Raw genomic sequence first — 26,776 nt, 5'->3', positions numbered from 1 at the left:
GAAATACTGGAAAGAAATTCCAATATCCAAATAATACCAAATAATATCCAAATAATACCAATTATTTGGTATTGAATACCAATACAAATTCCAAATATAATGCAGGGAAGGGGAACATATGTATCTACATGTATTTGATACACACGTGATTTCTGGGGCCAGCATTCTTCTGTCCGACATGAAGGGAATTGGGCCAGGTGATTTCTGAGTTACTGTCTAGGTCTGGGATTTTATGACAGTGGAAGTTACTTTTAAGTAAATATGGTATCCTTCCTGATGGTTGCAAAATCACAGATTCACTGTCTAGTCTCACTAATATCACTTACCTCTAAGCTTTATATTGTCCTTAGGAATATCTCTTGCATTTTATTTTTATTTTGTTTTGTTGATGTGTAATTGACATACAATATTACATTAGTTTCGGGTGTACAACATAGTGATTCATTTATATACATTACAAGATGGTCACCATGATAAATCTAGCTACCATCCATTACCATACAAATTTATTATAGTATGTTCCCTAAACTGTATGTTGCATCCCCGGGTCTTATTTATTTGATAACTGGACGTTTATACCTTTTAATCCCCTTCCCCAGTTTCATCCATCCCTACCCCTCTCCCCTCTGGCAATCACCAGATTGTTCTCTGTGTATGAGTTTGTTTCTGTTTTGTTTCATTTTTGGATTCCACATATCTCGACACCACATGTGTCTTTCTCTCTTTGACTCATTTCACTTAGCATAGCATTGTCTGGGTCCATCCGTGCCGTTTCAGTTGGCAAGATTTCATTCTTTTTTATGGCTGCATAATATTCCATTCTCTCTCGCATGAGCTCTCTCTTTCTATGTATATGTATATATATATAATTAAAATATTATGTATTATGTTGAAGGGTATAATAAATAATATGTGATCGTATCACTATAATTAATATGTTATAATGGATATTGTACACATACATACACACTACATCTTGTTTTTTTTAGATTTTCATTTATTTGAGAGAGAAGGAGTGACAGAGTGAGAGAGAGAGTATGAGTAGGGACAAGAGGAAGAAGCAGGCTCCCCACTGAGCAGAGAGCCCGATGCGGGGCTCGATCCTAGGACCCTGGGATCATGACCTGAGCCAAAGGCAGACACTTAGCCAACTGAGCCACCCAGACGCCCCTCCACACCACGTCTTTATCCACTCATCTATCGATGGACACTTTAGATTGCTTCCGTATCTTGGCCCTTGTAAATTACGCTGCAGTGAACATAGGGTTACATATATCTTTTTGGATTAGTGTTTTCATTTTCTTCAGATAAATACCAAGAAGTAGAATTGCTAGATCATAGGATACTTCTATTTTTAATGTTTTGAGGAATCACCATACTGTTTTCCAGAGTGGTTGTACCAGTTTGCATTCCTGCCAATAATGCAAGAGGGTTCCCCTCTCTCTGCATCCTCGCCAAGACCTGTTGTTTCCTGTGCTGTTGATCTTGGCCATTCCGACAGGTGTGAAGTGGTATCTCATTGTGGTTTTGATTTGTATTTCCCTGATGATGAGTGATGTTGAGGATCTTTTCATGTGTCTGTTGGCCGTCTGTAAGATTTCAGGAAATGTGTATTCAGGTCCTCTGCCCATTTTCTAATTGGTTTATTTGGCTTTTTTAAAGTATTGAGTTAGGTGACTGCTTTATGTATTTTAGATATTAACTCCTAATTGATTATGTGATTTGAAAGTATCTTCTCCCATTCAGAAAGTTGCTTTTTTATTTTGTTGATGGTTCCCTTCACTGTACAAAAGCCTTTTAGTTTGATGTAGTCCCATTTTGTTTATTTGTACTTCTGTTGCCCTTGCTTGAGAAGACATACCCAAAAAATATTGCTCAGACCACTTGTTCAAGAGGTTACTGCCTGTGGTTTTTTTCTCTAGCAGTTTTATGGTTTCTACTCTTACATATAAGTCTTTAATCTGTTTGAGTTTATTTTTGCATGTGGTGTCAGAAAGTGGTCCAGATTAATTCTTTTGCATGTAATCGTCTAGTTTTCCCAACACCATTTATTGAAGAGACAGTCTTTCTCTCCGATGTGTATTCCTGTCTCTGTTAAAGATTGACCGTAGAGTTGTGGATTTATTTCTGAACTCTATATATTCTATTCTGTTGGTTTGTGCATCTGTTTTTTGCCAGTACCATACTGTTTTGATTACTGTAGCTTTGTAGTATAGTTCAAAACTTGGGATGGGTATGCCTTGTTCTTGTTTCTTAAGATTGCATTGGCCATTTGGGCTCTTCTGTGGCTCCATACAAATAGAATTACTTGTTCTAGTTCTGTGAAAAAGCTTTTGGTATTTGATAGGGATTCCATTAAATTTGTGGATTGCTGTAGGTAGTATGTACATTTTAACAATATTAATTGTTCCAATCCATGAACACGGTATATCTTTCCCATTTAGTAATACCATCTTTAATATTTTTCTAATATCATCTTTAATATTTTTCATCAGTGTTTGTAGTTTTCAGAGTATAGGTCTTTCACCTCCTTGGTTAAATTTATTCTTAGGCATATTCTTTTTTTTTTTTTTTTAAGGTTTTATTTATTTATTTGACAGCGATCACAAGTAGGCAGAGAGGGAGGCAGAGGGTTGGGGGAGCAGGCTTCCTGCCGAGCAGAGAGCCTGATGTGGGGCTCGATCCCAGGACCCTGAGATCATGATCTGAGCCAAAGGCAGAGGCTTAACCCACTGAGCCACCCAGGTGCCCCTATATTATTGTTTTGGATGCACTTGTAAATGGGATTGTTTCCTTAATTTCTCTGTCTGATAATTTATTATTAGAATTTAGAAATGCAATGGATTTATGTACTATTAGTTTATGTGTATTATTTATATCCCAAATACAAATAATTTGTATTTATTTGTACTGAGTTCATTTATTACTACTGATAGGTTTTTGGTGGAGTTTCATGTTTTGACTTCATATTGTGCCTATCTTATTTTGTATATCCTTTGATGAATTATTGTAGGTCTAGATGATTTTAGTACTTTGTTTTTTAACCTTTATATCAGCTGTGAACTCTACATTTACCTTTACCAGTGAGTTGTGTGTGTGTGTGTGTGTGTGTGTGTGTGTGTGTTAATTTCTAGTTATGGCCTTTTCTGTTTAAAGAAATCCTTTTAACATTTCCTGCAAAGCTGGTTTGGTAATGATGGACTCCTTTAGCTTTTGCTTGTCTGGGAAGCTCCTTAGAGATAACGCAGCCTTACTGGGTAGAGTATTCTCGATTGTAAGTTTTGGCCATTCAGGACCTTGAGTATATTGTGCTACTCCCATCTGGCCTGTAAAGTTTCTGCTGAAAACTCATCTCAGAGTCTTAGGCGGGGGCTCCCTTGTACAAAACCAGTTGTTTATCCCCTGCTGCTTTTAAGATTCTCTCTTTAACTGTTGAGACTTTAATTATAATGTGTCTTGGTATGGGTTTCTTTGGTTCATCTTATTTGGAACTCTCTGTGCCTCCTGGATCTGATGTCTGTTTCCTCAGCAGGTTAGAGACATTTTCAGCCATTATTTCTTCAAATAGATTTTCTATCCCTTTCTCTCTTACTTTTCCCTCGGGGAGCCCTGTAGTGTGAATGGTAATGCACTTTATGTTGTCTCAGAGGTCCCTTAAACTATCCTCATTTTTAAATTTCTTCTTTCTTTTTGCTGTTTCGGTTGGGTGGTTTCCACTACCCCGTCTTCCAGACTGCTGCTCTGTTCTGCATCTTCTGATCTGCTGTTGATTCCCTGAAGGGTGTTTTCCATCTTAGTTACTCTATTCTTCAGCTCCCAGTCTTTTTTCTATTTTCACCTTTGTTGAGGTTCTCATTGTGTTCGTCCATTCTTCTCTTGAGTTCAGAGAGCATTTTCATGATCATTACTCTGAACTCTTTCTCTGGTAGATCACTTAACTCTTTAATTTATTCTTTTTCGAAGGATTTGCCTTATTTTATTTGGAACATATTCCTCTATCCCCTCATTTTGCCTGACTCTGTTTATTTCTATGTATCAGGTTGATCAGTTATGTCTCCCGGCCTTGAAGGAGTTTCTTTATGCAGAAGGTGTCCTGTGGGACCCACTAGAGCGAACTGCCATGGTCACCCAAGCCAGGTGCCCTAGGGATGAGCCCTGTGTGGGCTGCCTGCACCCTTCTGTTGTGGCTGGGCTGCAGCTGGTGCGCACCCACTGTGTGTAGGGCAGGTCTCTGGCACGGCTGGTAGCACGGTCCTGGCTCTGGCTGTTGTAGGCATTCTAGTGCACAGAGGGAGTTTCCCAGAGCAGGCTGCTCTGCTGGGGTGGCAGGTTTGGGTTTATGCTGAATTTTCAGTTTGTTTGTTTGTTTAATTTCTATACCCAATGTGGGGCTTGAACTCACAACCCTGTGATCAAGAGTCCTATGTGCTCTTCTGATTAAGCCAGCCGGGTGGCCCAATATGCTGAATTTTACTTTTTTTTTTTTTTTTTTAATTTTGAAAAAAAATTTTTTTTTTCATTTTCTTTTTTTTTTTTTAATTTTTAGTTTTTTATTAACATATAATGTATTATTAGCCCCAGGGGTATGGGTGTGTGAATTGCTAATTTTGAAAAAGATTTTTAAATTTTAAAAGATTTTATTTATTGAGAATGAGCACAAGTTGGGGGAGGGGCAGAGGGAGTGGGAAAAGCAGACTCTGGGCTGAGCAGGCCCCTGAGATCACAACCGAGCCAAAGGCAGACACTTAACCGACTGAACCACCCAGGAATTTATCCTGAATTTTAAATGATAGAAATATTTACCAAACATTTTTCTAGAATTCCATCAAGAAAAAAAATGTACTTACCATATCAGAGCTTACACTGTATTTATGAAAGTAGGACAACTGATTGTCCTTTGCCTTAAAGTAACATCCAGAAAACAGTGGCCTGAGTCTTTCCCCAGTCCCACCAGTTATTACTGGGCAACCTTGGCCATACTGTTCTGTGCCCATCAGTGATGGCAGCAGCACAGGTAATAACAGTGCCTGTTTCCCGACCATCACGATTAAATTATAGTTGGCCCTGGGACAATGCGGGGGTTAGGAACACTGACCCCTTCCACCCCCAATGAAAATCCACTTACACCTTTTTACTCCCCAAGAACTTAACTACCAATAACCTGTTGACAGAAGTGTTACGGATAATGGAGACGGTTGATTAGCATGTAGTTTGTTACATGTATTATGTAGTGTGTTCTTACAATAAAGTAAGCTAGAGGAGAGAAAATGTTATTAAGGAAATACCAAGGAAGAGGAAAATACATTTATAGGACTGGACTGTAAAAAAATCCGTAGATAAGTGGACCTGCACAATTCAAACCGTGTTGTTCAAGGTCAGCCGTAGATAAATACATGTAAAGTTCTCGAAAGAGTTCCTTGCACAGAGTGCTTAGCGAATGGCCACCGCTGGTATCAACCTCCCTCCCTCCCTGCCTCCTCTCTGTCTCTCTCCTGGATGCAGAGAGCCGTCCTATGCACCAAACATGGTACTAGGACAAGAGTTTCTATGCATGCTCTGAGTGTCAGTCATCCCATCAAGGAGATCGGTTTCGCAGTGGTGGTCATAATGCTCTCATCTTACAAGTGACAGGGGACTCTGACCATGCTGGATTGATTACTTTGACCAGAGTCCAGAGTCTTTATCCTCAATCACTGAAATCTGAAATAGCTGAAATGAAACATAAGGTACTAAGAAGCTGATGACGAGGAATTCCGAGCCTGCTTCCTTAATGCAGATGTGTCCTTCGGAAACAATAACTGATTTTTACTGTTCTGTGTATCTCCCCTTTCATTACTGATAAGTTGGAGGAGCGGCAAGTGTAAGTACCTTATCGAGAAGCACAGATTATGTGCTAGAATTGTCTTCTTGATTAGGGAGTCGAGTCCTTAGCTTAATCGGTAGATTGAGATAGGTGGGGAGTGTCAAAAGACAATGAAACAAAGGATTTTAGAACTTAAAAGAAGATAGAGGTTACTTGTCCAGCCCCATTTCCAAGCAGGGAAACGGAGGCGCAGGGTGCTGGGCTGTGGTGCGAGATGACACAGGAAGGGACGGGCTGACCTTTGCACAGGTACGCACTGCTGGGAGGAGGGGTGCTCGTGACCATCCGGCACAGAGGACTGCGCGCGTGGTCCCCTCTGCTCCCTCCTGGACGCTTAGAGCAGAGCGCTCTCAGATAGATGTGTTTAAAGGTAGATTTGGGGGAAGAGTGGGAGGAAGCAAGAATATTCTCTGACCCCTAGATGTTGGGAGACTATCCTCCTCACACTGGATGGGAGGGGGAGGAACGGAGAAGGAAGCTGTGTTTCTGCAGCCTGTGTGACGCCTCTCAGACCAGGAGGGGGAGGTCCCGGTTTCCCTGGTGGGAGCCGCACTGCAGCCAGCTCACCTGGTCCCTTGGCCCTGCCGCTCACCGCCCCCCCCCCCCCCCCCCCCCATGGAGTCATGGTGGTTTGGGAAGTTGTCACCTGTGTCTTGCTTCCGGTCTGGGCTGTTAGGGGAGCCATAGAGAGGAAATCTAATTCCACAAGGTCTGCACCTCCTCTGCCACCCAGCAAAGGGTAGAATGTCTCCTTCGCCCTTGAAGGAGGCAGAGTTCTTTGATTGAAGCACCAGGCGAGCCCCTGCAGAGTCTCTGGTGGTCGGAACAGGCGAGGCCCCTGCCTCACTAGAAACCTGCCTGAGATGCTCTCACGCATGCACATATGTGTGCACACGTGCACTTGCACACGCACAGTCATGGGGCGGCAGGCTGGGGTCGGCCCGGAGGAGGCAGAGCAGGGAGCCCAGGGTGGTTGGTGAGGGTGGCCCTGGAGCGGGGTCTCCTGGCTTGTGTTAAGGGACTCACCTACCTGACTGCCGCTGGGCAGAACCCCCGAGGCACTGCCATGCCTTTTTGTCCACCCGTCACACGGCACCTGCCAGAGCATCTTCCGTTTCACATGGTCAGCAAATAAAATATCTGTTCAATGAATGAATTTCTAGTCCTAACCTATCTTCATTTCTTTTCTACCCTGAGTCAGTAAACATTTGGTGAGTGGATACATGGTTGGCGGTCAGAAAATGCTGATTGATCATGACTGTATTTGGTTCCTGGTTGTCTATCTTCAGGGTTTACAGTTGGTGACTAGTAAAGTTTTTTGAGGAGGCATATCTTTTGCAGTGTTTCAGCAAATTTCAATTTAATTTAAACTGAATACAGGTTACAGATTTCAGTGACTTCTAATAAAAAAACCAATTCTTCCATCTTAGAGTAATTTTGTAAGTTTATTGAATGTTGATATTTTTTCCACTAATCTTATTTTCTTAATTTAAACATTTTTATTTCAAGGTAATACACATTTTTCTAGAAAAATTAAATATATGTATATAAGTGAAAAGCAAATAATTTTAATTTTATGTGTATTGACATATTTATTTGATCAGATTGAGTGAATTCAAAGAACTTTATGGTGGAAAATCCCCTGAAGAATTGAATGTAATCTGCCTTTGAAAAATAACAGTCTTAAAAATCGATTTTTTTTCCCCTCAAGAGCCAAATACACGAGCCCTGCTGTGATTCGGACGTGTGGTCATCCGAGCCAGCTTTTACACCCCGTGGCTCTTCTGCAGTTTGTCCTTCCGTTCAGCTGTGTTGTGTCTGCTGAGAGAACGCAGGGCGGGTGAGCTTGAAAGTGCTGCCCGGGCGGCCTTCCTGGGCCAGACGCGTCCGTGTTCCGTGGAAAGCTCCGTGGAAATCTCGCTTCGGCACCACCGCCCACCCCGCTCTGCGTTTTCCCCTTCCTCGCCTGCTGTCCTCCCCTGCCCTGACCACGTTCCCCTTTTTTTCTTTTTTGTTTCCCTCCTGCCCTGTCTCCTTCATTCCTCCTCCTGCGGGGGAAGCCCTTCTTGTCTTCGGATCACCCTCCGGCCTCCTTCCCTCTGTGACGTTGTGGAATCGCGTCGGAGAGCAGGGGTCCGCCCCCGCGCCGGGACCGGGGGGTAGAGCTGCCTTCGCCTCGCTCTTCTCCTAGTCTGCGCGGACCTAACATTTCTGTGAGCCCGAGCCACGCTGGGCTTAGGGAGGATGCCATGGGGCTGCTCTGTGGAGGAGTCTCTCGGGGCATGGAGAGCACCAAAGAGCTCTTGCTTCTGTGAGGAGGGGTCACGGCCCTCAGACGTGTCATTGTGTCCACCCACAGTTCAGATCTGAGGTGCGGGGACGGATTTTATCCTTGTAGAAATGAGAGAAATGGACCCATCACCAGAATTAGGTGTGACTGCCCACAGCTAGCTAACTGTGGTGTCCCTTTCGATATAGACTTAAGAAGTGAAGCTGAATATAATCTTCATCATATTTTAGTTGGAAAATTTTAATTGCATGCTATTACCTTTTTTTTTTTTTTTTAAATCAGCCTAAACCAGGTACAACTTCTGCATTACGTGTTTTGCCTTCTCTGGTACTGTGGAGCCATTACTGAGTCACTGAACTACCACATATATTTTTGAAATTAACAATTACATATTCTAGTAGGCTATAAATTGTTTAAAATACAGTATTTAGGAGTCATTTTTATGAACTGAGCCACTCTCCTTTTAGTATATTTAAATGCCTCTGTGATTATTGAATGTGTTCAACTTGATTTCCTCATAAAAGTCTGCATAGGGGGAGGTGAGTGTTCTTTAGAAAAGTAAAGATCTGATTTTGAAAAGTGTTTGGTGTTTGTGTCTCAGGGGCCGTTTGTGTGTTTTAATCCTTTTTTTTTTTCCCCTTAGAGGGTTTTGAATCTTTCCTCAGGTTGAATACATTCCTTCGGAGAATTATTTTAGGAAATGCCGCTCTCTCTGTATGTGGGAGCATTTAACTTTGGTTTGGTTTATTTTAAAAATGCTTTCTGTTAGATGTTAAAAAGAAAACAAACTTTAAGTCAAACGCATTTTGTTCGTGTGCAGAGCTGTTGCAAAGCTGTTTCCCATACTAGATGTTTCTGAATCAGGAATTCACATAATAACGAAGTCTGCTTATTTTGGTTCTCCACAAAGGTTTGTTGTATGAGCTTAAAATAAGGCTGCAGCTGATCTGTGTAACACATATTAACTGTTGATTTAGTTTAAGCACGCGTCTGTGTCTCTCATTTCGGATCAGCCCAGCAATCGGCATGCCAGGCGGCAACCATCTTCTTTTCTACTTTATTAAATCTCTGTCAATTATAAATATCAAGGTTTTACATTAATGTCAAGATAGTGCATCAAAAATTCATGGAATATGTGACTTTTTCCAAGGGTATTTAATACTTAATGCATTTGTGTCATTTTTCTTTCCAGAGATATTGACAGGTTTTATTAAGTGTTTGTTAGGGAGATTTCATTTTTATCAAGGGACTATAAAGAGAAGCTGCATGCTAAATCAATTTTTTAAAGCCAGAATATTGTTCATTTTTTCATCTTCAAACTCTTGTAATCCATAGGTTTTATTTAAATTTCCTCTCGGTTTATTTTTGTTTTATGTGACTGATAGTTCAAGACAGAACTTTAATAAGGATCAAATATGCTGACTGTAGTGGTTTTTAATTTCCTTAAGCATAGCTACCAGACCCATGCAATATGGTAAATTCTTCAAAATGTCATACTTACATATTTAGCAATATTACTTCTTTTTATTGAAGCCAAACAAGCGATTTTAGATATTAATCTTTCCCAAACACAGTGATTATTTTGTACTAGATACAGTATTACTGTGTCTCATCTGGAATACCTCCTTTTGGCAGAAAAGGGAGTGGAAGAGGACTTCACTGGGTTGCCTGTTGGCGTAAGGAAACTGGAGTCTTCTTTCAAGAGTAAAAGCTCTTTCGGGCTTCAAGACTGATTGTGAGCTTCGCCACCTCTTTATTTCTCCAGCTTCAAATATTTATAATGCTCAAGAAAGCAAAAATATCAGTCATTTGAAAATCTGCAGAAAATTCTGTGGCTAGTTTCTAACCCTGTCTTTATGGGGGTGGGAGGTGGGGGGGGGAGCGAACGCTTCGGCAGATCCCAGACCTGCCCTGACACTGCGTGGCGGCGCTCCTGCCATCCCACGTAGATCCGGGTCTCGGAAACGAGTCACAGCTGAGACTAATTGGGCACAATGTGTAACCTTTCTGCTTTAATAAACTTTTTTATTTCTAAAGTACAAGTTAGAAATGTGTTCTCTTGGAGAAGATATGTCATGAAAAACAAAGTCTTGATCAGATTTTGCTTTATAAAGCGAGGAACGTTTGTTATCTTGCCTGTAAAGGATGACCTTAAAGACTTACTATCTAAGGACATTTTAGGAGCTTTCAAATAACTTTGGGTTAGTATTAACATTTTTGCAAGATGTGGTTTTAAACCTTAACTTGATCTTCAACAGGAAAAAGACTTGGTGTTTAAAAAAAAAAAATCATTCTGTCCAGAGCTTCAAGAGTGTTTGAAGGAGGTGTTTTTCTTATTCTTGTTCATTTTTTCAGGATATGTGAAAATAGTTCTTTTCAGAGTTCAATGTTTTTCACACGCAAATCATTTTCAGTATTTCAGTGGTTCAGGATTCTTGTAAAAGTATTATACAATACTTTTAAGAGATAGGGTAGGTTTTTTGTTTTGTTTTGATTTTTTTTTTTTAACAAAACAAATTTTGCTTGAGTAAAGCTGTAACAGTAGCTCTTCTAGATAAACCCTAGTTTGGGTATCCTTAAGTTGTTATGTAGGCCTTACCCAGGGAAGGAATTCAGGAATCCAGGAACTCTGCGGCTCTGCCTATTCTAATCTGAGGCCAGTAGGTGGCGATCGTGCCACAGTGGTGAGAGCCTGTTGACATGGACGGCGTTTGCCTTTCTTGTAGTGTCAGATTAAATTGGGCTTCAGCATAACTGTTAAGTGCCTGTGTTCTGTGGCAGAATAGCTTTTTATATCAGAATTACGTGCAAGAGGCACACCTTAATTTTTAAGCATGTAAGAACAACTATTTCTAACAGATTCGGCAAATATTGTGTGGACAGCCAAAATACTTGTCACAATTAATCTGAAGAAAGCATTTATTTTCCCCCGTGAGTTGTCTTTATGACTTCATCAGGACAATGAGTATGAACTTCTGTTTTTGGTAAGAAAGGCATTTAAATAGGAGGAAGGGAAACATTTTGGAGAGTTTGTTTTCTGTCTTTTTGGCCTTTTTGAGGAGGTCGCCTTATTTGAGTAAGGTTGCAGATCGAAAGAGGTTTCAGAGTCCTGAGCGGTGGGAGACCCTTGCTCAGGTCGTTTTGACATTCAGCATTCTAGTTCTGAAAATTGTCATCCTTCCTCTCATTCAGTAAGTCAGACTTTTTTGGGGAGGGTGGATCAAATTCTTAGTACCTATGGGATTTAGTGTTGGAATTTACCAACTCTCAAATACCATAGTGCATTCCACAGTTTAAGTGAATTAAAGCATGTTAAAATAGCAGAAACAATAATGCTTCCCACCTCCTAGAGTTTGAAGAGCGATGGTGTGTGCGCGCCATCCTGCCCCCGTCCGCGGTGGCACAGCTGTGAGGTGTCACCGTGTTGTAAGTGAGGGGGTTTCGGCAGCCGAGGCCCTTTTTGTGGTGCTTCTTACCCGCACAGTGGTTCTGGGTTTGTGGAGGGGCAGTTCTTACCTCCTGAATTTGTACTTTTATAAGGAAAAACCTGAATACTGTTACGGTTAAATTTTATAAAGGTAAATGGACAGCATCTTTAGGGCTCTTAGAACATGGCCTTTGCATTTTCATTCATTACAGAGAAAAGGGAAAGAAGCTTCAGGCTCTGGGATTCTTGCATCTTCGCTGGGGTTGACCAGAGCATCAGGTTTTGGTTTTTATTTTTTGTTTTTCTCTCTCTCTTTTTTTTTTTTAAAAACAGAGGTAGAAAATCCCGATCTATCACCAGCAGCTAGAAATTTACTCTGGGCGATAAGTCATTTTATATATTGACTTGAAACCTACCTTTTTAAATTTCATCTATGTTCCTGCAGCATTTCCAAATTACACACATATAATTCTATATTTTGACTTTCCTTCCGAAGGGTTAAAACTGGGTGAAGAATTAGAGGGGAGCGCAGGCACCTGGGAGCTAACACCCAATTGGCAGCCTTTTGTAATATATAATTTGCCTAAAATTGCGCACTGAGCACAAGCTTTTGTTTTCTAATTGATTTACGGTTTGAGCCACTTTTACCTCATCCCCTACTGTCCTGCGCGCGGTGCCAGCGAGTACATTACAGGGAGCGATGATAAATGGCCGTGCACTTGTGATGCTAATGTGTCAGGAGTCCAGACTGTGTGCACACTGACTCCGAGCATGAACCAGCGGTGCAGAGACCGGACCGCGGGGTCTTGTCGTGGCGCAGAGATGGCCGTGTGCTCCCTTGGTCACTTGCTGCCGTCTGTCTGTCAGACCGGAACTGGAGCCAGAGATTAAAATTATGCTGTTACAACTTTTTTCTTTTAAAGATTTTATTTATTTATTTGATAGAGAGAGATCAGGACCAGGGGGAGCAGCAGACAGAGCAGGGAAGCAGGCTCCCTGTCAAGCAGAGAGCCTGATGCGGGCTCGATCCCAGGACCCTGAGGTCCTGACCCGAGCCGAAGGCAGAGGCTTAACCCACTGAGCACCCCCAGGCCCCGAACAACTTCTAATTTCTTAACTGAAACAAAGTTTTTGTCCGCTCTAAAGGCCCAAGGTGGGAGGGTTGTTGTGATGAGAGAAAAGGAACAGATAAAACATTCTCGTAAGTGTGAGGTTTGGGACATTTTTACCAAATGTTGTTTTGTCCAGAGGGAAAGAAAGGTAGCCAATCTCTGTTTTATCTTTGTCTTGTTTGTAAAATTTATGATTTCACACAGCGCGTTTCTTGATTCTCCGGACTTGAGCCACACTTACGTCTATGATTCATCTGCACATAAGTTGATTTCCGTCCAAATGATTTAAGTTGGAGATAAATGAGAGAAGCCTCAATTTATTAGAGTGCCTTTAATTGTTCCTTTTATCGATATAAGACGAGATTTGCAATGTATTCCTGAGGGATGTGCGGCTTGTTATGGGGAGAAGATTCGAGGAAGGCCAGGACAGCCCCAACTTTGGAGGCTCCCGGTTTCCGTTTGGATCAGATTCTCAGAATGTGGGTTGCCCACCGCTTGTAAAGTCAGTCCACCTTAAATCCTCTTTCTGTGGTGTCTGTGGGTTCTGGTATCGAAATATGAGGAAGCAGATTTATGGCGGCTGCTGGGCACAACAAATTAAGTTGACAGTGATGTATGAGAGCCGGAGAGCATGGTGATCCCTCAGTAGTGCGGCTGGACGCCTCCTGCTTCATTTGGCTCTTGTTAGGATCTGTTAGGCAGCTAAATAATGAAATTCTGCTGACTGATTTCTGTTTTCCCCTTTTCTCTTTGCACGTCTGCTTTCTGAAACTTCTAATTCCCAGACCCATCCTCATGCCAACAAACTTCCCTTGAAAGATGCTTTCACTTATGAGGACTACAGGTTGGTGTGGGGAGGATGTGTGTGTGTGTGTGTGTGTTTATGCGTGTGTGTGTGTGTGTGTGTGTGTGTTGGGGTTTGGCAAGGGATCGATGCGGGGTGTGGTTGTTTGCATCTTTGGTGTGTGTTGTGTATTGTGTGTGTTGGGGGGTGGTTTCTGAGTGATCTGGGGATCTTGGAAGTGGGAATTACTTAAATACTTAAGTACTTACTTGAGTATTAAGTAAGAGGTGACCTGCTGTGACCAGTTAAAGCCCTGGGACAGGGTAGTCTTGCCGAAGTTCTAATGGCAGCTGGGGTAAGGATCGGCATTTTTCTAACACACAAATAGCCCTCCCCTGTAGTGGTGGGGTTAGCTGAGGTGGGCAAGTGATAGTGGAGATGAACTTTCATGTAGGGTGGTCATGAGGACTTTCCCCCTTTATAGACTATTTCAGTGTAAAGTGAATTTTATGAAAATTTAAATTCAGTTAATTAACATATAGTATATTATCAGTTTCAGGGTAGAATTGAGTGATTCTTCAGTTGTGTATACCATCCAATGGCTACTCCACCACGTGCCTCCTTTACGGCCCGTCACCCGGCTACCCCGTGCCCCACGCCCCTCCCCTCCGGCAGCCGTGTGTGTTTCCTAGAGTTAAATGTCTCTTACGGTCTGTCTCCCTCTCTGATTTTATCTTATTTTATTTTTCCCTCCCTTCCCCTATGATCCTCTGTTTTGTTTCTTTAATTCCACATATGACTGAAATGATACAAAAGACTTAATTGTGCAGCATAATAAAAAATAGCACGCCTCATCTGATAGACTCTTAGGGGGTCTCTGGTCAAAAAGGAGTTACGTTGTTTGCCTTTCACTGAGGCTTGTGCAGGTGCAGAGTCAGCATTTGGGTAGGAGAAGGTGGTGTGGGCTCGGGGGCGGGGTTCCCGGCCCTGGTGAAGACCGGAGGCCTGGAGATCTCTGTCCCCGGCCCTCCTTCCAGACCCTCTGTCTCCCTGGAACATCCCCCCCTTAATCCTCACCCCTGAGTTTTCTCTGTCTCCGTTTCCCTTCTGGGTCCCCATCCCTCCCCTCAGCCCTAGATTAAATTTTAAATGATGGCGAAGGCGGGCAGCCATCCCCTGGGGCGCCTCGGAGAAGGTTGTGAGCGTGGGTGAGGCGTCAGGCAAACCGTAGTTTCTGGCTGAGGTCTCACTGCACTGGGCTCTGCCATGTGCTTGCCGCAGTTCACCTGTCTTCTGGTCCTTACAGGTGGGCAGTCTCTTCTGTTATGACTCGACAAAACCAAATTCCCACGGAGGACGGTTCCCGGGTGACCCTGGCGCTGATTCCGTTATGGGACATGTGCAATCACACCAACGGCCTGGTAATGACCCCCTCTGTGTTGTGTTTAATCCGGGGAGCTGGGGTGAATAAGCTTTAGAGGGGACATTCCACCGACAGATCAGGCCCCTGTACTGCCGCTCTCCATAGGGAGCAAGCAGAACCAAGCCGAGACACCCCTCCAGCCTCCCACAAAGAGAAGCTGGTGTTTTTCTCTTTCTGCATTTGCTTAATCCTAAAAACCAGGAACTTGAATCTTACTCCACTTTCAAAAACCACAGTGAACTGCATTTATTTGCTAAGCCATAATTCCAGCCTAAACATTCATTTTCTTATGTTATTGAACCACAGGCTAAACCAAAGTTTTTTTTCTTACTCTCCTTAAAATACTGATGATTGAAGAAAAAAAAAAAACACAACTTTCTTCTTTCTTGTTTTTCCTTTTCTGTTCCTTGTTTTCTTTCTTTGCTGACTACATTCCCGGCTGTGTGCCTTCTCTGATTGCTTCCTGTTCCCTCTCCCTCCGCCTGACACGCCGCCACATCCTCGGCCCGCTTAGTAACCTGCTTTTGTTCAGGAGCCGCTGCTGGTTTCCCTGGTGCTGGGGCAGGAGGAGGCGCGCCGGGGCGGCTGGCTCCTGGCCTCGCCTGCAGCGCTGGCATCTCGGGCGTGGGAAGCATGGGTAGGAGACACTAAGAAAATAAGGGAATTGGGGGATGATTGTTAATTACGATGCGGGAGGGGAGGAAGCCGTGGAAGCTGGCTCCCTGTTCCTCCGCGGTCTTTGGATCCCTGGCAGCGGCAGAGGTTGACGCGCGCTCTGTGCTGAGGTGGTTGTCTGAGATTTCTTGATATCTGCGCCCAGAAATGTGATCAACTTCAGAATATTGTGCATTTTTAAGCATTATGCGGGAACACCAGCTGGGTCACCTTCTCGTTCACTCTGTTCTCAACATCAGCTCCCTTCGGTACTATTAGCGGTCCTATGAACAGGCTTAAAAAATGCTGTGAGTATTTCACGTCTAAACCCACAGAACGGCCAGAACACATGTTAACCTGTGCCAGACACTTGAAGCTAGAATATGCTGGTGCTAATTTGGAAAGGTGTAGCGGCAGGCGCACTCGTGCAGAGAGTGAAGAGACACCCCCCATACTTGTATTCCTGCCTTAGTTCAGCCGCGCTTCACTCAGTCAGCCACAGGAAGGAGCAGCATGTTTTATTTACTTCCATTCTTTTTTTTTTTCCCTTCAGGGCTACCTTATACTGGTTATAAGATCAAACTTTTAAAATTTTTCAAAAAGCTTTTAATGGTTGACTATAGTATTTTGCTTCACTGGGTCCCAAACTTGATTGATCATTCGAGTTTATTTTTTTATTTCTAAAATTTAAAAAGCTCCGTACTCTATTGTAAACAAACAAAAGGAGTTTAACGGATGCTCCTGTGGGAATGGAATGCGGAGGCTCCCTTCCCCGCCAGAACCTGCTAGCACCCGGCCTCCCTGTGGCCCGGGTCCCTCCACTCAGCACCCTGCAGGTACACAGTCTGTGGTTTTGTGCAAGCCTTTCTCTCTGTGTGCATTTTTGCCCTCACACCCTCACACCCATGCTGGTGCTGGTGTTGCTTTTGTGTAAATGGGATTAAACTATTCACTCTTTGCCTCTAAGAGTAAAAAACAAAAAGTTAGTTCATCTCAAAATAAAAATAATGCACCGGGGACAAGCACGAATGCTGTCTTTCTCTAGTGCTGTTCGTGAAGTCTGCGTCCCGCCGCAGAGCTGGCGAAGCCTTGCTGGCCTTCAGCAGGTCTGTGCAGGATGGTAGTGCCTTTCCTTACAGCGGTTGTTTTCCCTGAATGCTGAACTCCGTACACCTCGCCTGAACCATTTTCCGTGCTCATCCCGAGACTTCAAGGGAGATTGTGTCTGATAGAATTTGAGAATCTATTTTAACACTATGAAGTATAGTATATCACATTTGATAACATTTCATCTCTTTTTAAAAATAAGGTCCTTGAAATAAAGGCCTGGCTTTTCAGACAGTCGACTGTCTGTCGTGTGTGTGTCTGTCCTGACATTCGTTGTCTGTCTGTTCTGTCACCGAGGGAGTAGGTAGAAATTTGTAACCCAGCAACGCTGTGCTTCTGACAAAAACCTGGTGCTGGGAGTGGAGATGGGAGAGCCGAGCATGTGGCAGTAATTCCAAACCAGGAGCGGCAGAGAATCGGGGAAGAACAAAAAAGGCAGGGTTCGCACCTGGGCCAGAGGTGGCGGCACATGTGAACCCATTTCCTAGCCACTTGGAGAAACAGATTGACTCAGACGAGTTCATGGACATCATATTAAATTGTAAGATGTGATGTATTTTTCAGTTCTGCGCGGCTGGTTTAGAATTAAGCTGCAGGTTTCCTTTCTTGAGCTCGTTCCATTTGTGCAGAGAGCGACACACCAAGTGGTTTATAGGCCGCTGTGTCCATTCCAGTAGTTAAAGTGTTTTGGAGGAACCAGCCCTTGCACTGACTGTGTAACTCTCCCGGTCGGGATAGAAGGGCGTTGGGAAATTCAAGCAGAATTGAGAGAGTCTCTTTTTCAAGGTCTTTCTGGTTGAGTATTAAAACATCCAAAACATTTAGGTTTATATAAGACTTCCAATCACAAAGACGTGCAGTCTCAGGTTTTTGTAAGTAGCAGACAAGGCTCCCTGCTCAGCCTGGCCCCGCTATACTCCCAACACACACAGCTCTGAGACCCTGGGCTTCCTCAGATGCCAGCACACGCCCACCTCAGGGCCTTTGCACGGGTTGTTTCTGCTGTCTGAAACACTTACTCCTCTGATATCCGCAAGACCACTCACAGAATTCCTCCAGGCAGGCTGCCCTGGGTGCCCTGTATAACATCGCCATGCCTCCCCTTCAGTGAGCCTACCTTCCCGACCTGTTGTCTGTCTCCTGTGTTTCTCCCTATTTTTTTTTTGTTTCTTGTTGGCCCTTCCCTGTCCCTCCTGCTTCCCTGACTGCGCTCTTGCTGTCTGCTGCTCCTGCCAGGCCCCGTGTAAACACACTGCAGCTGCAGACTTTCAGGGCTGGGAGTTCATGGGCGGTTCCTATTCCATCCTTATTATCAGAATCCTGTTTTGAGTGATTTTGACATTGGGCAGGATCTTCACAGAGCTGATTTTATCAAGTGTCTTAACTGTGCTGTGAGTGAAGACGTGCCGGATACCTGGCTGCGTTCATTTGTCGTGGCTTTTGTGTCTCTGTTGGTTTGCAGAGCAGCAGCGTGAGGGATTTCTACGGATGCGGTTCATGGACCCTTAGTTCTGGGGATACTGGCTTTAAGGATGATCGTCACATGGCCCTCCCTCCTAAAAATGCCATGCCCTGGACTCAGAAGTAGTTTTTTGGATCCAAGCTGTTGATACCTTTATTAGCAAGTAGCAGTTGTAATGGTCTGAAATGTTGATTCTCAGGACAGAATGAGGAGGTCAGAGTAATTCATGAACAACGGTTTCAGACAATCTGAGAGATTGGGGGGCTGCTCTGAAGGGCAGATGTCTTAAGAAAGAGCTTTTGACGTAAATCGGGGATCCTGTTCCTGACCTGGTGGTTCACGCATCAAGTAAATATTCTCAAAGTGTTTCAGGTGTCGGGTACAGAGTACTCAGCCCTGGGGACAGAAGTGGCAAGGGAGCTCCAGGTCTGGCTGGTGGGGCAGGTGTTGGGTGAGAGCGGTGACAGCACAGGGGCTCTGGGAGTGCAGAGTGGTTGGGTAGGGGGAGGGCAGGTACCCCTAAAAAAGTCAAGACTCAGGCAAAACAGGTGTGAAAGGTCCTGGGCATGGGGGAGCTGGAGCAGAGGCCGGCGGAGCGGGGGATAGCAGCTCATGAGGCCGAGGGCGACAGGGGCCACCTCCTCCTTGGCCATGCTCAAGAATTTGGATTTTTTTCCTGTGGGTAGAGTGGAGGCCCCGAAAGGTTTGAAGTAGGAAGTCAACACTGTCGTGTCACTAGAGATGCAGGAGGGACAGTAAGGAGTTTGAAGGTAGTTGGAAGGTTTGTGCAGATGATAAGGACCTCGGCCATGCAGGGGAATGACAAGGAAGGAGAGAGCCCAAAGGATAATTTGGGAGTTCAGGTGCTGACCAGGAATATCTTTGTGCCTTATGTGTCAAGATGTGGCCTCGCCTGGCCGCTCAGAACAGGAGAGCTGGGGGAGAGATGCAGCTGCTGGTGGAGGGGGCAGGTCTGGGGCAGGTCTGGGGCAGGTCTGGGGCAGGTCTGGGGCAGCGCGCAGTTCTTAGAGATGCTAAGAACATAGCACACAGCTGGAAGTGCTTCTCTGAAAGTTTCAATTCCTCTAATTTCAGGGTAAAATATGTGCGTAATCTAGAAGTAGGCTTTTCTTTTTCCCTGATTCTTTATCCAACGGAAGACACACTGTCGTTTCTTGGTGGCCACACGTGGGAGAAACACTTGCGAGTCAGCTAGCGTTCTCCAGGAGACCTCGCTTCTATCTGTGGGGCTTGCTTTGTGACAAGTGACTGTGCTTGCTGGAGGCCAGTGAGTGAGAACCTACACACCGCATTCTCCTAAGAGTGAGCCCTTACTCAAGGGGTGGAATCTCATATAAGAATTTCTCGCAGTTTAGTAAGGCATGCGGGGTGCGGGACGTTTGGTTATCCTTTATCTTCTAACTGCCGACAAAGACCCTCATGAGTGAGGGGACCGCAGACCACGGTGCTCACAGCTGTCCCCCACTCCTCTGTCTAGATCACCACCGGCTACAACCTGGAAGATGACCGCTGTGAGTGTGTCGCCCTGCGGGACTTTCGCGCGGGAGAGCAGGTAGGTGGCAGAAGGTGGACTGGCCACTGGGCACAGGGTTAATAATGCGCTGATCGGCTTGAGAGGGTGTTAAGTCAGACAGAAAATGGGGGGTATATGTATTTAGGACTGCTTAGGGAATATATCTTGTGACCTAAAGTTGTAAGAAATGTACTGTGCTTTGGGTCCACAAAGAAAAAAATGGGAACACATGTATTTGCACAGTTGACCTAACATTTGTGATCCTGTCAACTGAAAATAAACTTTGTGTTATGACAGTAGAACACAGTTTTCGATTCCATAAGCTGCATTGTACTCTGTGTTGATTAGAACCTTGTTTATTTATGAACAGGCTGTTTATATCGATGGCAAAAACAAGGGGACGGAGCCGTGGGTCGGGTACTCCACTTTAATCTGTGGATTTTTCTCCCCTAACCTGGGTGGGGGCAGGGCCAAGCCTTTCTGTACGTTTGAAAATGCGCATCTTTGAATGCCTGCTTTCTGCCTGTTGGGCTTATGACCAAGCAGTTAATCCCAAAAAGCGGAACTGACGTCGACCGACGTTCCAACTGAGACAAAACGAACAATCATCCTCTGACAAAGTGCTGATGGGCTCTTCCTGCAGAGGAGTTAGAGGCCCTCCTGCTAGGTGCGACAGCGTCCGATGGACGTTGTCTGACACCTCATTCCAGAAGAGACCCCTGTATTAGAAGGAGGGGGGAGCGGTCGCGTATTGTCAGGTGCAGCCGTCAGGAACTAGTCTCGCTGTCCCGGGGACCGCGGGAGGGGGCAGGCAGGGAGCGCCCCTGGCCCAGGCTCCTCTGGGAGGCAGTCCGGCTCCTGCGGTGGCGGGAGGGGATGCCCTCCGTCACCTGTCTCGGGCCGGGTGGCGGAGGGTCTCGGGACCACAGGAGAGGTACTGTGGTGTGTGTCCCTAGTGGGAAGGCCAGCTGAAGTAGAGAACTGATCCATCGCCCTGCTCTGTATCGAGAATGATGTTAAATTTCTCTTATATCCCTTTATTTTTTCTTTACCGCATCTCAGATTTACATTTTTTATGGCACTCGGTCAAATGCAGAGTTTGTGATCCACAGTGGTTTTTTCTTTGACAATAATTCACACGACAGAGTGAAAATAAAGCTGGGAGTGAGTAAGAGTGACCGGCTGTATGCCATGAAGGCCGAGGTCCTGGCCCGCGCCGGCATCCCCACGTACGTATAAAAATGCGCACCTCTTCCCTGTGTCCCTTGAAGTGTTTCCGGTTGCGTAGTGTTTCGTTGGTTTGTTAACACAACTTCTCCAGAGTGGTTTGTCTCCGTGTCTTTGTCCCTGCTACACAGCACGTTTAGCCAGAGGCGCCGGGAGACTTAGCAGCGTTTTAAGAGAAAGCTCATGGTGTCGCTGGGAGCACTCACGGTCCGTTCCAGGGCACGTGGCCTGAACTCCTCGTTCAGTTAAATAAATACTGTGGATCATTAGTGTCTTTCACCTTGAAAAGGTTAATGACCCGGATCAATTTGTTTCATTTAATTCTTTGCCACCATTAGTTTCTTTTTTTTTTTTTTTTTTTTTTTAAAGATTTTATTTATTTATTTGTCAGAGAGAGAGTGAGTGAGAGCGAGCACAGGTAGACAGAGTGGAAGGAAGAGTCAGAGGGAGAAGCAGGCTCCCTGTGGAGCAAGGAGCCCGATGTGGGACTCGATCCCAGGACGCTGGGATCATGACCTGAGCCGAAGGCAGCTGCTCAACCAACTGAGCCACCCAGGCGTCCCTGCCACCATTAGTTTCTGTAATGAAGTCATGATCCCCAGTGATTTCAAGAATTTCTGGCTAAATTCTTGAGGATTTTCTTGCATTTGAGGTGCAAAATGATAAGACAAGAATTATGATTTATTAGTTCTCCAGGGATTGGAGGAACCATTCTTAATGAAAATGGATTATCCGGACCTATTTTTATTGAACTTGTCAATATTTAATTAATGATTAAAATGTGAACTCAACATAACTTATTGCTAACATTTTTTTTTTTTTTTTAAATATTTATTTATTTATTTGACAGAGAGAGATTACAAGTAGGCAGAGAGGCAGGCAGAGAGAGAGAGAGGAGGAAGCAGGCTCCCTGCTGAGCAGAGAGCCCGATGCGGGACTCGATCCCAGGACCCTGAGATCATGACCTGAGCCGAAGGCAGCGGCTTAACCCACTGAGCCACCCAGGCGCCCTATTGCTAACATTTTTAAGAACCATGGGCACTCTTGAGTCTGTGAGTGTGTTGTGTGCACCGGAGGTGAAGGCTGGTGGAGGCGGCCCCGCCGTCCCCCGCGGGAGCCTGCCCTATGTGCTTCCCGGGCAGCCAGGGCAGTACTGCGTGTGGTTCCGGCACGGGGACAGGCTCAGTCGCACGGGTTGGCGCCCCTCGAGCGTGACCCACCTGTTTCTTGGTTTGTCTGTCTCTCTTGTTTCCCTGTTGTTGGTTTGTCTTGTTTCTTAAGTTCCATGTGTGAGGGAGATCGTACGGTGTGAGTGTGGCGTGAAGGGCTCTCGCTTGCCGGGAGCAGGTGCCCAGGCGGGGGGACTAACGCGGCTCCCGCTTTTGTCAGGTCCAGTGTGTTTGCGCTGCACTCCACCGAGCCGCCGGTCTCTGCCCAGCTCCTGGCTTTTCTCCGCGTATTCTGCATGACTGAAGGTAAGTGATGTCGGTGGGGGGCGGGGGGGTGTTGACTTTTAAAAAAATGAATGAACTGTAAATCATAGATTCAGATTAAAGATACACGTGTTAAACTAGAGCGCTTTTTGGAGAGGGGGAGGATGGCACCGTTGCCAGAGTGGATCTGTTGGACTCTGGAAACGTTTCATTCAATCCTTGATGTGTCGGCAGTATTCATTTGTCATAAACAACGGATTCTCTATTGCGTTGGAAGAAAACTTAAAACATCCGGGATCGCCTGAGTGCATGTAAAACTCTGTGTCTGTGGACGGTAGTCTCTCTGTCACGGTGCGCTGACATCTGTGAGTGCCCCGGACGTCGTGGGGTCAGTGTGGTGTACGGGGGCCACAGGACTTCACTAGGCAACCGGCTCTGCTTTCCACATCCGAAGCTGCCGGTAAGCTTTTACCGTCAGGCATCCTGAGAGTCGTCAACGCCGTAAACAGAGTCTGTTTACATCACAAAATGTTCTGCAGACTCTGATTTCGGGTACAGAAAGTGTTAAATTTATGTATTGAGCCTCTACTTTTTATGTTTGCTTAAGACAAGCCATTTGGGGTTTCTTATACTGAGATTTGACCTCTCGTGGTTGTGTGTCCCTTTTTTTTTTTTTTTTAAAGATTTTATTTATTTATTTGACAGACAGAGATCACAAGTAGGCAGAGAGAGGAAGGGAAGCAGGTTCCCTGCTGAGCAGAGAGCCCGATGTGGGACTCGATCCCAGGACCCTGAGATCATGACCTGAGCTGAAGGCAGCAGCTTTAACCCACGGAGCCACCCAGGCGCCCTGTGTTTTCCTTCTTTGTCTGGAAATTTACTCCCCCTCCCACAAATCCCATGGTCCTGAGGTTTCACTTCAGGTTTCTACTTTTTTTAAGTTCTTATTTAAATTCCAATTAGTTAACATACAGTGTACAGTGGACAACATAGTGGTTTCCCGTATGCCGTGTGCGGTCACAGGTGCACTCCTTAATCCCCATCACCGATTCCCCGTCTCCCCCGCACCCCCCACTTCCCCTCTGGTAACCAGCAGTGTGTTCTGTAGAGTTCAGAGTCTGTTTCTTGGTTTGTCTGTTTCTCTTGTTTCCCTTTTGCCTGTTTGTCTTGTGTCTTGTTTCTGAAGTTCCACCTGCGAGTGAGAGCATATCGTATTTGTCTTTCTCTGACTGACTTATCTCAGTTAGCATTATACTTTTTAGCTCTGTCCATGTCGTTGCAAATGGCAAGATTTCATTCTTTTTGATGGCTGAGTAATATTCCACTGTGTATATATACCACAGTTTCTTTATCCATTCATCAGTCTGTGGACATTTGGGCTCTTTCCATATTTTGGCTATTGTAGATAATGCTGCTGTATACATTCGGGTGCCCGTATCCCTTTGAATTCGTATTTCTGTATTCTTTGGGTAGATACCTAATAGTGCAGTTGCTGGGTCATAGGATAGTCTAGTTTCAACTTTTTGAGGGACTTCTCTACTGTTTTCCACAGTGGCTGCACCAGCTTGTGTTCCCACCAACAGTGCACAAGGGTTCACCTTTCTCCACATCCTCACTGACACACATCGTTTCTTGTGCTGTTGGTTTTAGCTGTTCTGACAGGTGTGAGGTGGTATCTCTTTGAGGTTTGGTGCATTTCCCTGACGCCGAGTGATGTTGAACATCTTTCCATGTGTTTGTCGGCCATGCGTGCCTGTCTTCTTTGGAGAAATGTCTATTCATGTCTTCTACCCATTTTTAAACTGGAATATTTATTTTTTGGGTGTTGAGTTTGTTAAGTTCTTTATACATTTTGGATACTGACCCTTTACCAGATATATTCTTTGGAACTATCTTTCTCCATTCAGTAGGTCGCCTTTTACTTTTGCTGACTGTTTCCCTTGCTCGCCAGAAGCTTTTAATTTTGATGAAGTCCCAGTAGTTCATTTCTGCTTTTGTGTCCCTTGCCTCAGAAGTTGCTATGGCTGATGTCAAAGAGGTTGCTGCCTGTGTTCTTCTCTAGGATTTTAATGGTTTCCGGCCTCACATTTGGGTCTGTGATCCATTTTGAGTTTACTTTTGTGTGTGCTGTAGGAAGATGGTCCACTTTGATTCTTTGGCATGTTGCTGTCCAGTTTTCCCAGCAACATTTGTTGAAGTAACTGTCTTTTAACATTGGATATTCTTTCTTGCTTGGTCAAAGATTAATTGACCATGTAGTTGTGGGTTCATTTCTGGGTTTTCTGTTCTGTTCCATTGATCTTTGTGTCTGTTTTTATGCCACTGCCATGCTGTTTTGATTACTGCGGTTTTATAGTATAACTTGAAGTCCACAGTTGTGATGCCTCCAGCTTTGTTTGTCTTTTCCATGATTGCTTTGGCTGTCCGGGGTCTTTTGTAGTTCCATACACATTGCAGGGTTGTGTGTTCTAGTTCTTGTGAAAGATGCTGCTGGCATTTTGATAGGGATTGCACTAAATGCGTGGATTGCTTTGGGTAGTGTACACACTTTAACAGTATTTGTCTTCCCAATCCACGAACATGGATTGTCTTTGCATTTCTTGGTGTCTTCCTCAGTTTCTTTCGTACGTGTTCACTGGTTTCTGAGTACTGATCATTTCCCTCTTTGGCTAGGTTTCTTCCTAAATACCTTACTGTCTTCGGCGCAGTTGTAAATGGGATTGATTGCTTAATTTCTCTTTCTGTTGTCTCATTATTGGTGTATGGAAATGCAGCAGATTTTTGGATGTTGATTTTGTATCCTGCAACTTCAGTGAAATCACTTACCAGTTCTAGCAATGTTTTGGTGGAGTGTTTCGGGTTTTCTATATATAGTATCATCTCTTCTGCTAATAGTAAAAGTTTTACATCTTCTTTGCTGGTTTGGATGCCTTTTATTTCTTTTTGTTGTGTGGTTGCTGTGGCTAGAACTTCAGGACTATGTTAAATAACCATGGGGAGAGTGGACATCTCTGTCTTGTTCCTGACCACACAGGAGGACCCCTCAGTGTCTCCCCGTCGAGGGTGATGTTAGGTGTGGGTCTTCCATGTACGACCTTTGTGACATTGAGGTTTGCTCCCTCTAAACCTACCTTGTGGAGGGATTGTTACGGTGAGGAGGCTGTACTTTGTCACATGCTTCTTCTGCATCTGTTGAGAGGATCAGATGGTTCGTACCCTTTCTTTTATTAATGTGGCGTATCACGTTGATTGATTTGTGAATATTGAACCACCCTTGCAGCCCAGGAATAAATCCCAGTTGATCATGGTGAATGATTCTTTTAATGTACTGTTGGATTCGATCTGCTGGTATTTTATTGAGAATTTTTGCCTCCGTGTTCATCAGGGATACTGGCCTGTCGTTCTCTTTTTCTGTGGTGTCTTTATTAGGGTAATGCTGGCCTCATAGAATGAATTTGGAAGCTTTCCTTCTTTTTATATTTTTTTGATAGTCTGAGAGTAGGTATTAACTCCTCTTTATATATTTGGTAGAACTCGCCTGTGAGGCCACCTGGCTCTGGACTTCTGTGTTTTGGGAGACTTTTGACGACTGATTCAGTTTCTTTGCTGGTGATTGGTCTCCTCAGTTTTCTGTTTCTTCCTGTTTCAGTTTGGTCATGTCTTTCAGTTACATGTGTCTAGGACTTACCCATTTCTTCCAAATTGTCCAGTTTGTTGGCTTGTAATTTTTCATAATATTCTCTTAAGAGTGTCTGTATTTCTGTGGCAGTGGTTGTTACATCTCCTCTCTCGTTCGTGAGTTTACTTACTTGGGTCCTTTTTCTGTTCGGTAAGTCTGGTTAGAGGTTTAGCAGTTTTACTAATTTTTTCCAAATAATCAGCTCCTGGTTTCATTGATCTGTTCTATTGTTTTCTGTTTTTGTTTTGTTTCTTATATCATTTATTTCGGCTCTGATCTTTATTATCCCCTTCCCTGAGGTTTCACTTGTGTGAGTGTGTGTGTGTGTGTGTGTGTGCGTGCGCACACGCGCGCATGCATGTTTGCTCTTGTAAATTAACTTAAATCCTGTGCAAACCAGATTGGGTAGGAAGAAGTGAGCAAGTGAGTTACCATCTGACTGAACAGTCACTCCTCCGAAGGAAGCTGCCCTAGCGGCCGGGAAAGGATGGACTGGTCCCAGAGGCAAACTGTGGCCTGTGGTGGGGAGTCTGCTGGGCTCTGCGGTCCTCGGGCCCCTGTCCTCACGTCTGGATGCAGGAGAAATGCTGGCCAGTCCAGGGTTTGACATCAGGGTGGAGGTGGTTGAGACCGTCCCCAGACAGAGGCAGCGCAGACGCCAACTACAGAGCCCACAGAGTGGCGAGATGGCACTTGTCCCTTCTGAGGGGCCACATTGCTGGAGACTCACTATCCCTCAAGTTAGAGCTTCGGCGGGTGTGTACTTTGGGGCCCATTGATT

The 26,776-nt window shown here is 44.6% G+C and overlaps 1 protein-coding gene across 8 annotated transcripts in view; it reads left to right on the top strand.

Moving 5' to 3' along the window:
* The window catches only part of SETD3 (SET domain containing 3, actin histidine methyltransferase), an 80,241-nt gene that overhangs the window by 49,371 nt on the left and 4,094 nt on the right, over positions 1 to 26,776 (top strand). For 6 of the 8 annotated variants that reach the window (XM_045073486.1, XM_045073509.1, XM_045073492.1 and 3 more), the window contains 5 exons: positions 13,478 to 13,536; positions 14,783 to 14,897; positions 19,621 to 19,695; positions 20,719 to 20,885; positions 22,273 to 22,358. In XM_045073486.1, the coding sequence (XP_044929421.1) occupies positions 13,478 to 13,536; positions 14,783 to 14,897; positions 19,621 to 19,695; positions 20,719 to 20,885; positions 22,273 to 22,358 (502 nt within the window). Of the gene's footprint in view, positions 1 to 13,477; positions 13,537 to 14,782; positions 14,898 to 19,620; positions 19,696 to 20,718; positions 20,886 to 22,272; positions 22,359 to 26,776 lie in introns of those variants that run through there. The other 2 variants (XR_006604755.1, XM_045073506.1) reach the window with 2 other exon arrangements.

The sequence above is a fragment of the Mustela putorius genome, unplaced genomic scaffold, assembly GCF_011764305.1.
Source record: "Mustela putorius furo isolate JIRA1106 unplaced genomic scaffold, ASM1176430v1.1 tig00000129_pilon_pilon_pilon, whole genome shotgun sequence".
Classification (NCBI taxonomy): domain Eukaryota; kingdom Metazoa; phylum Chordata; class Mammalia; order Carnivora; family Mustelidae; genus Mustela; species Mustela putorius.
The sequence above is the reverse complement of the archived record's forward strand: the minus strand, read 5'-3'. Positions and strand labels throughout refer to the sequence as shown.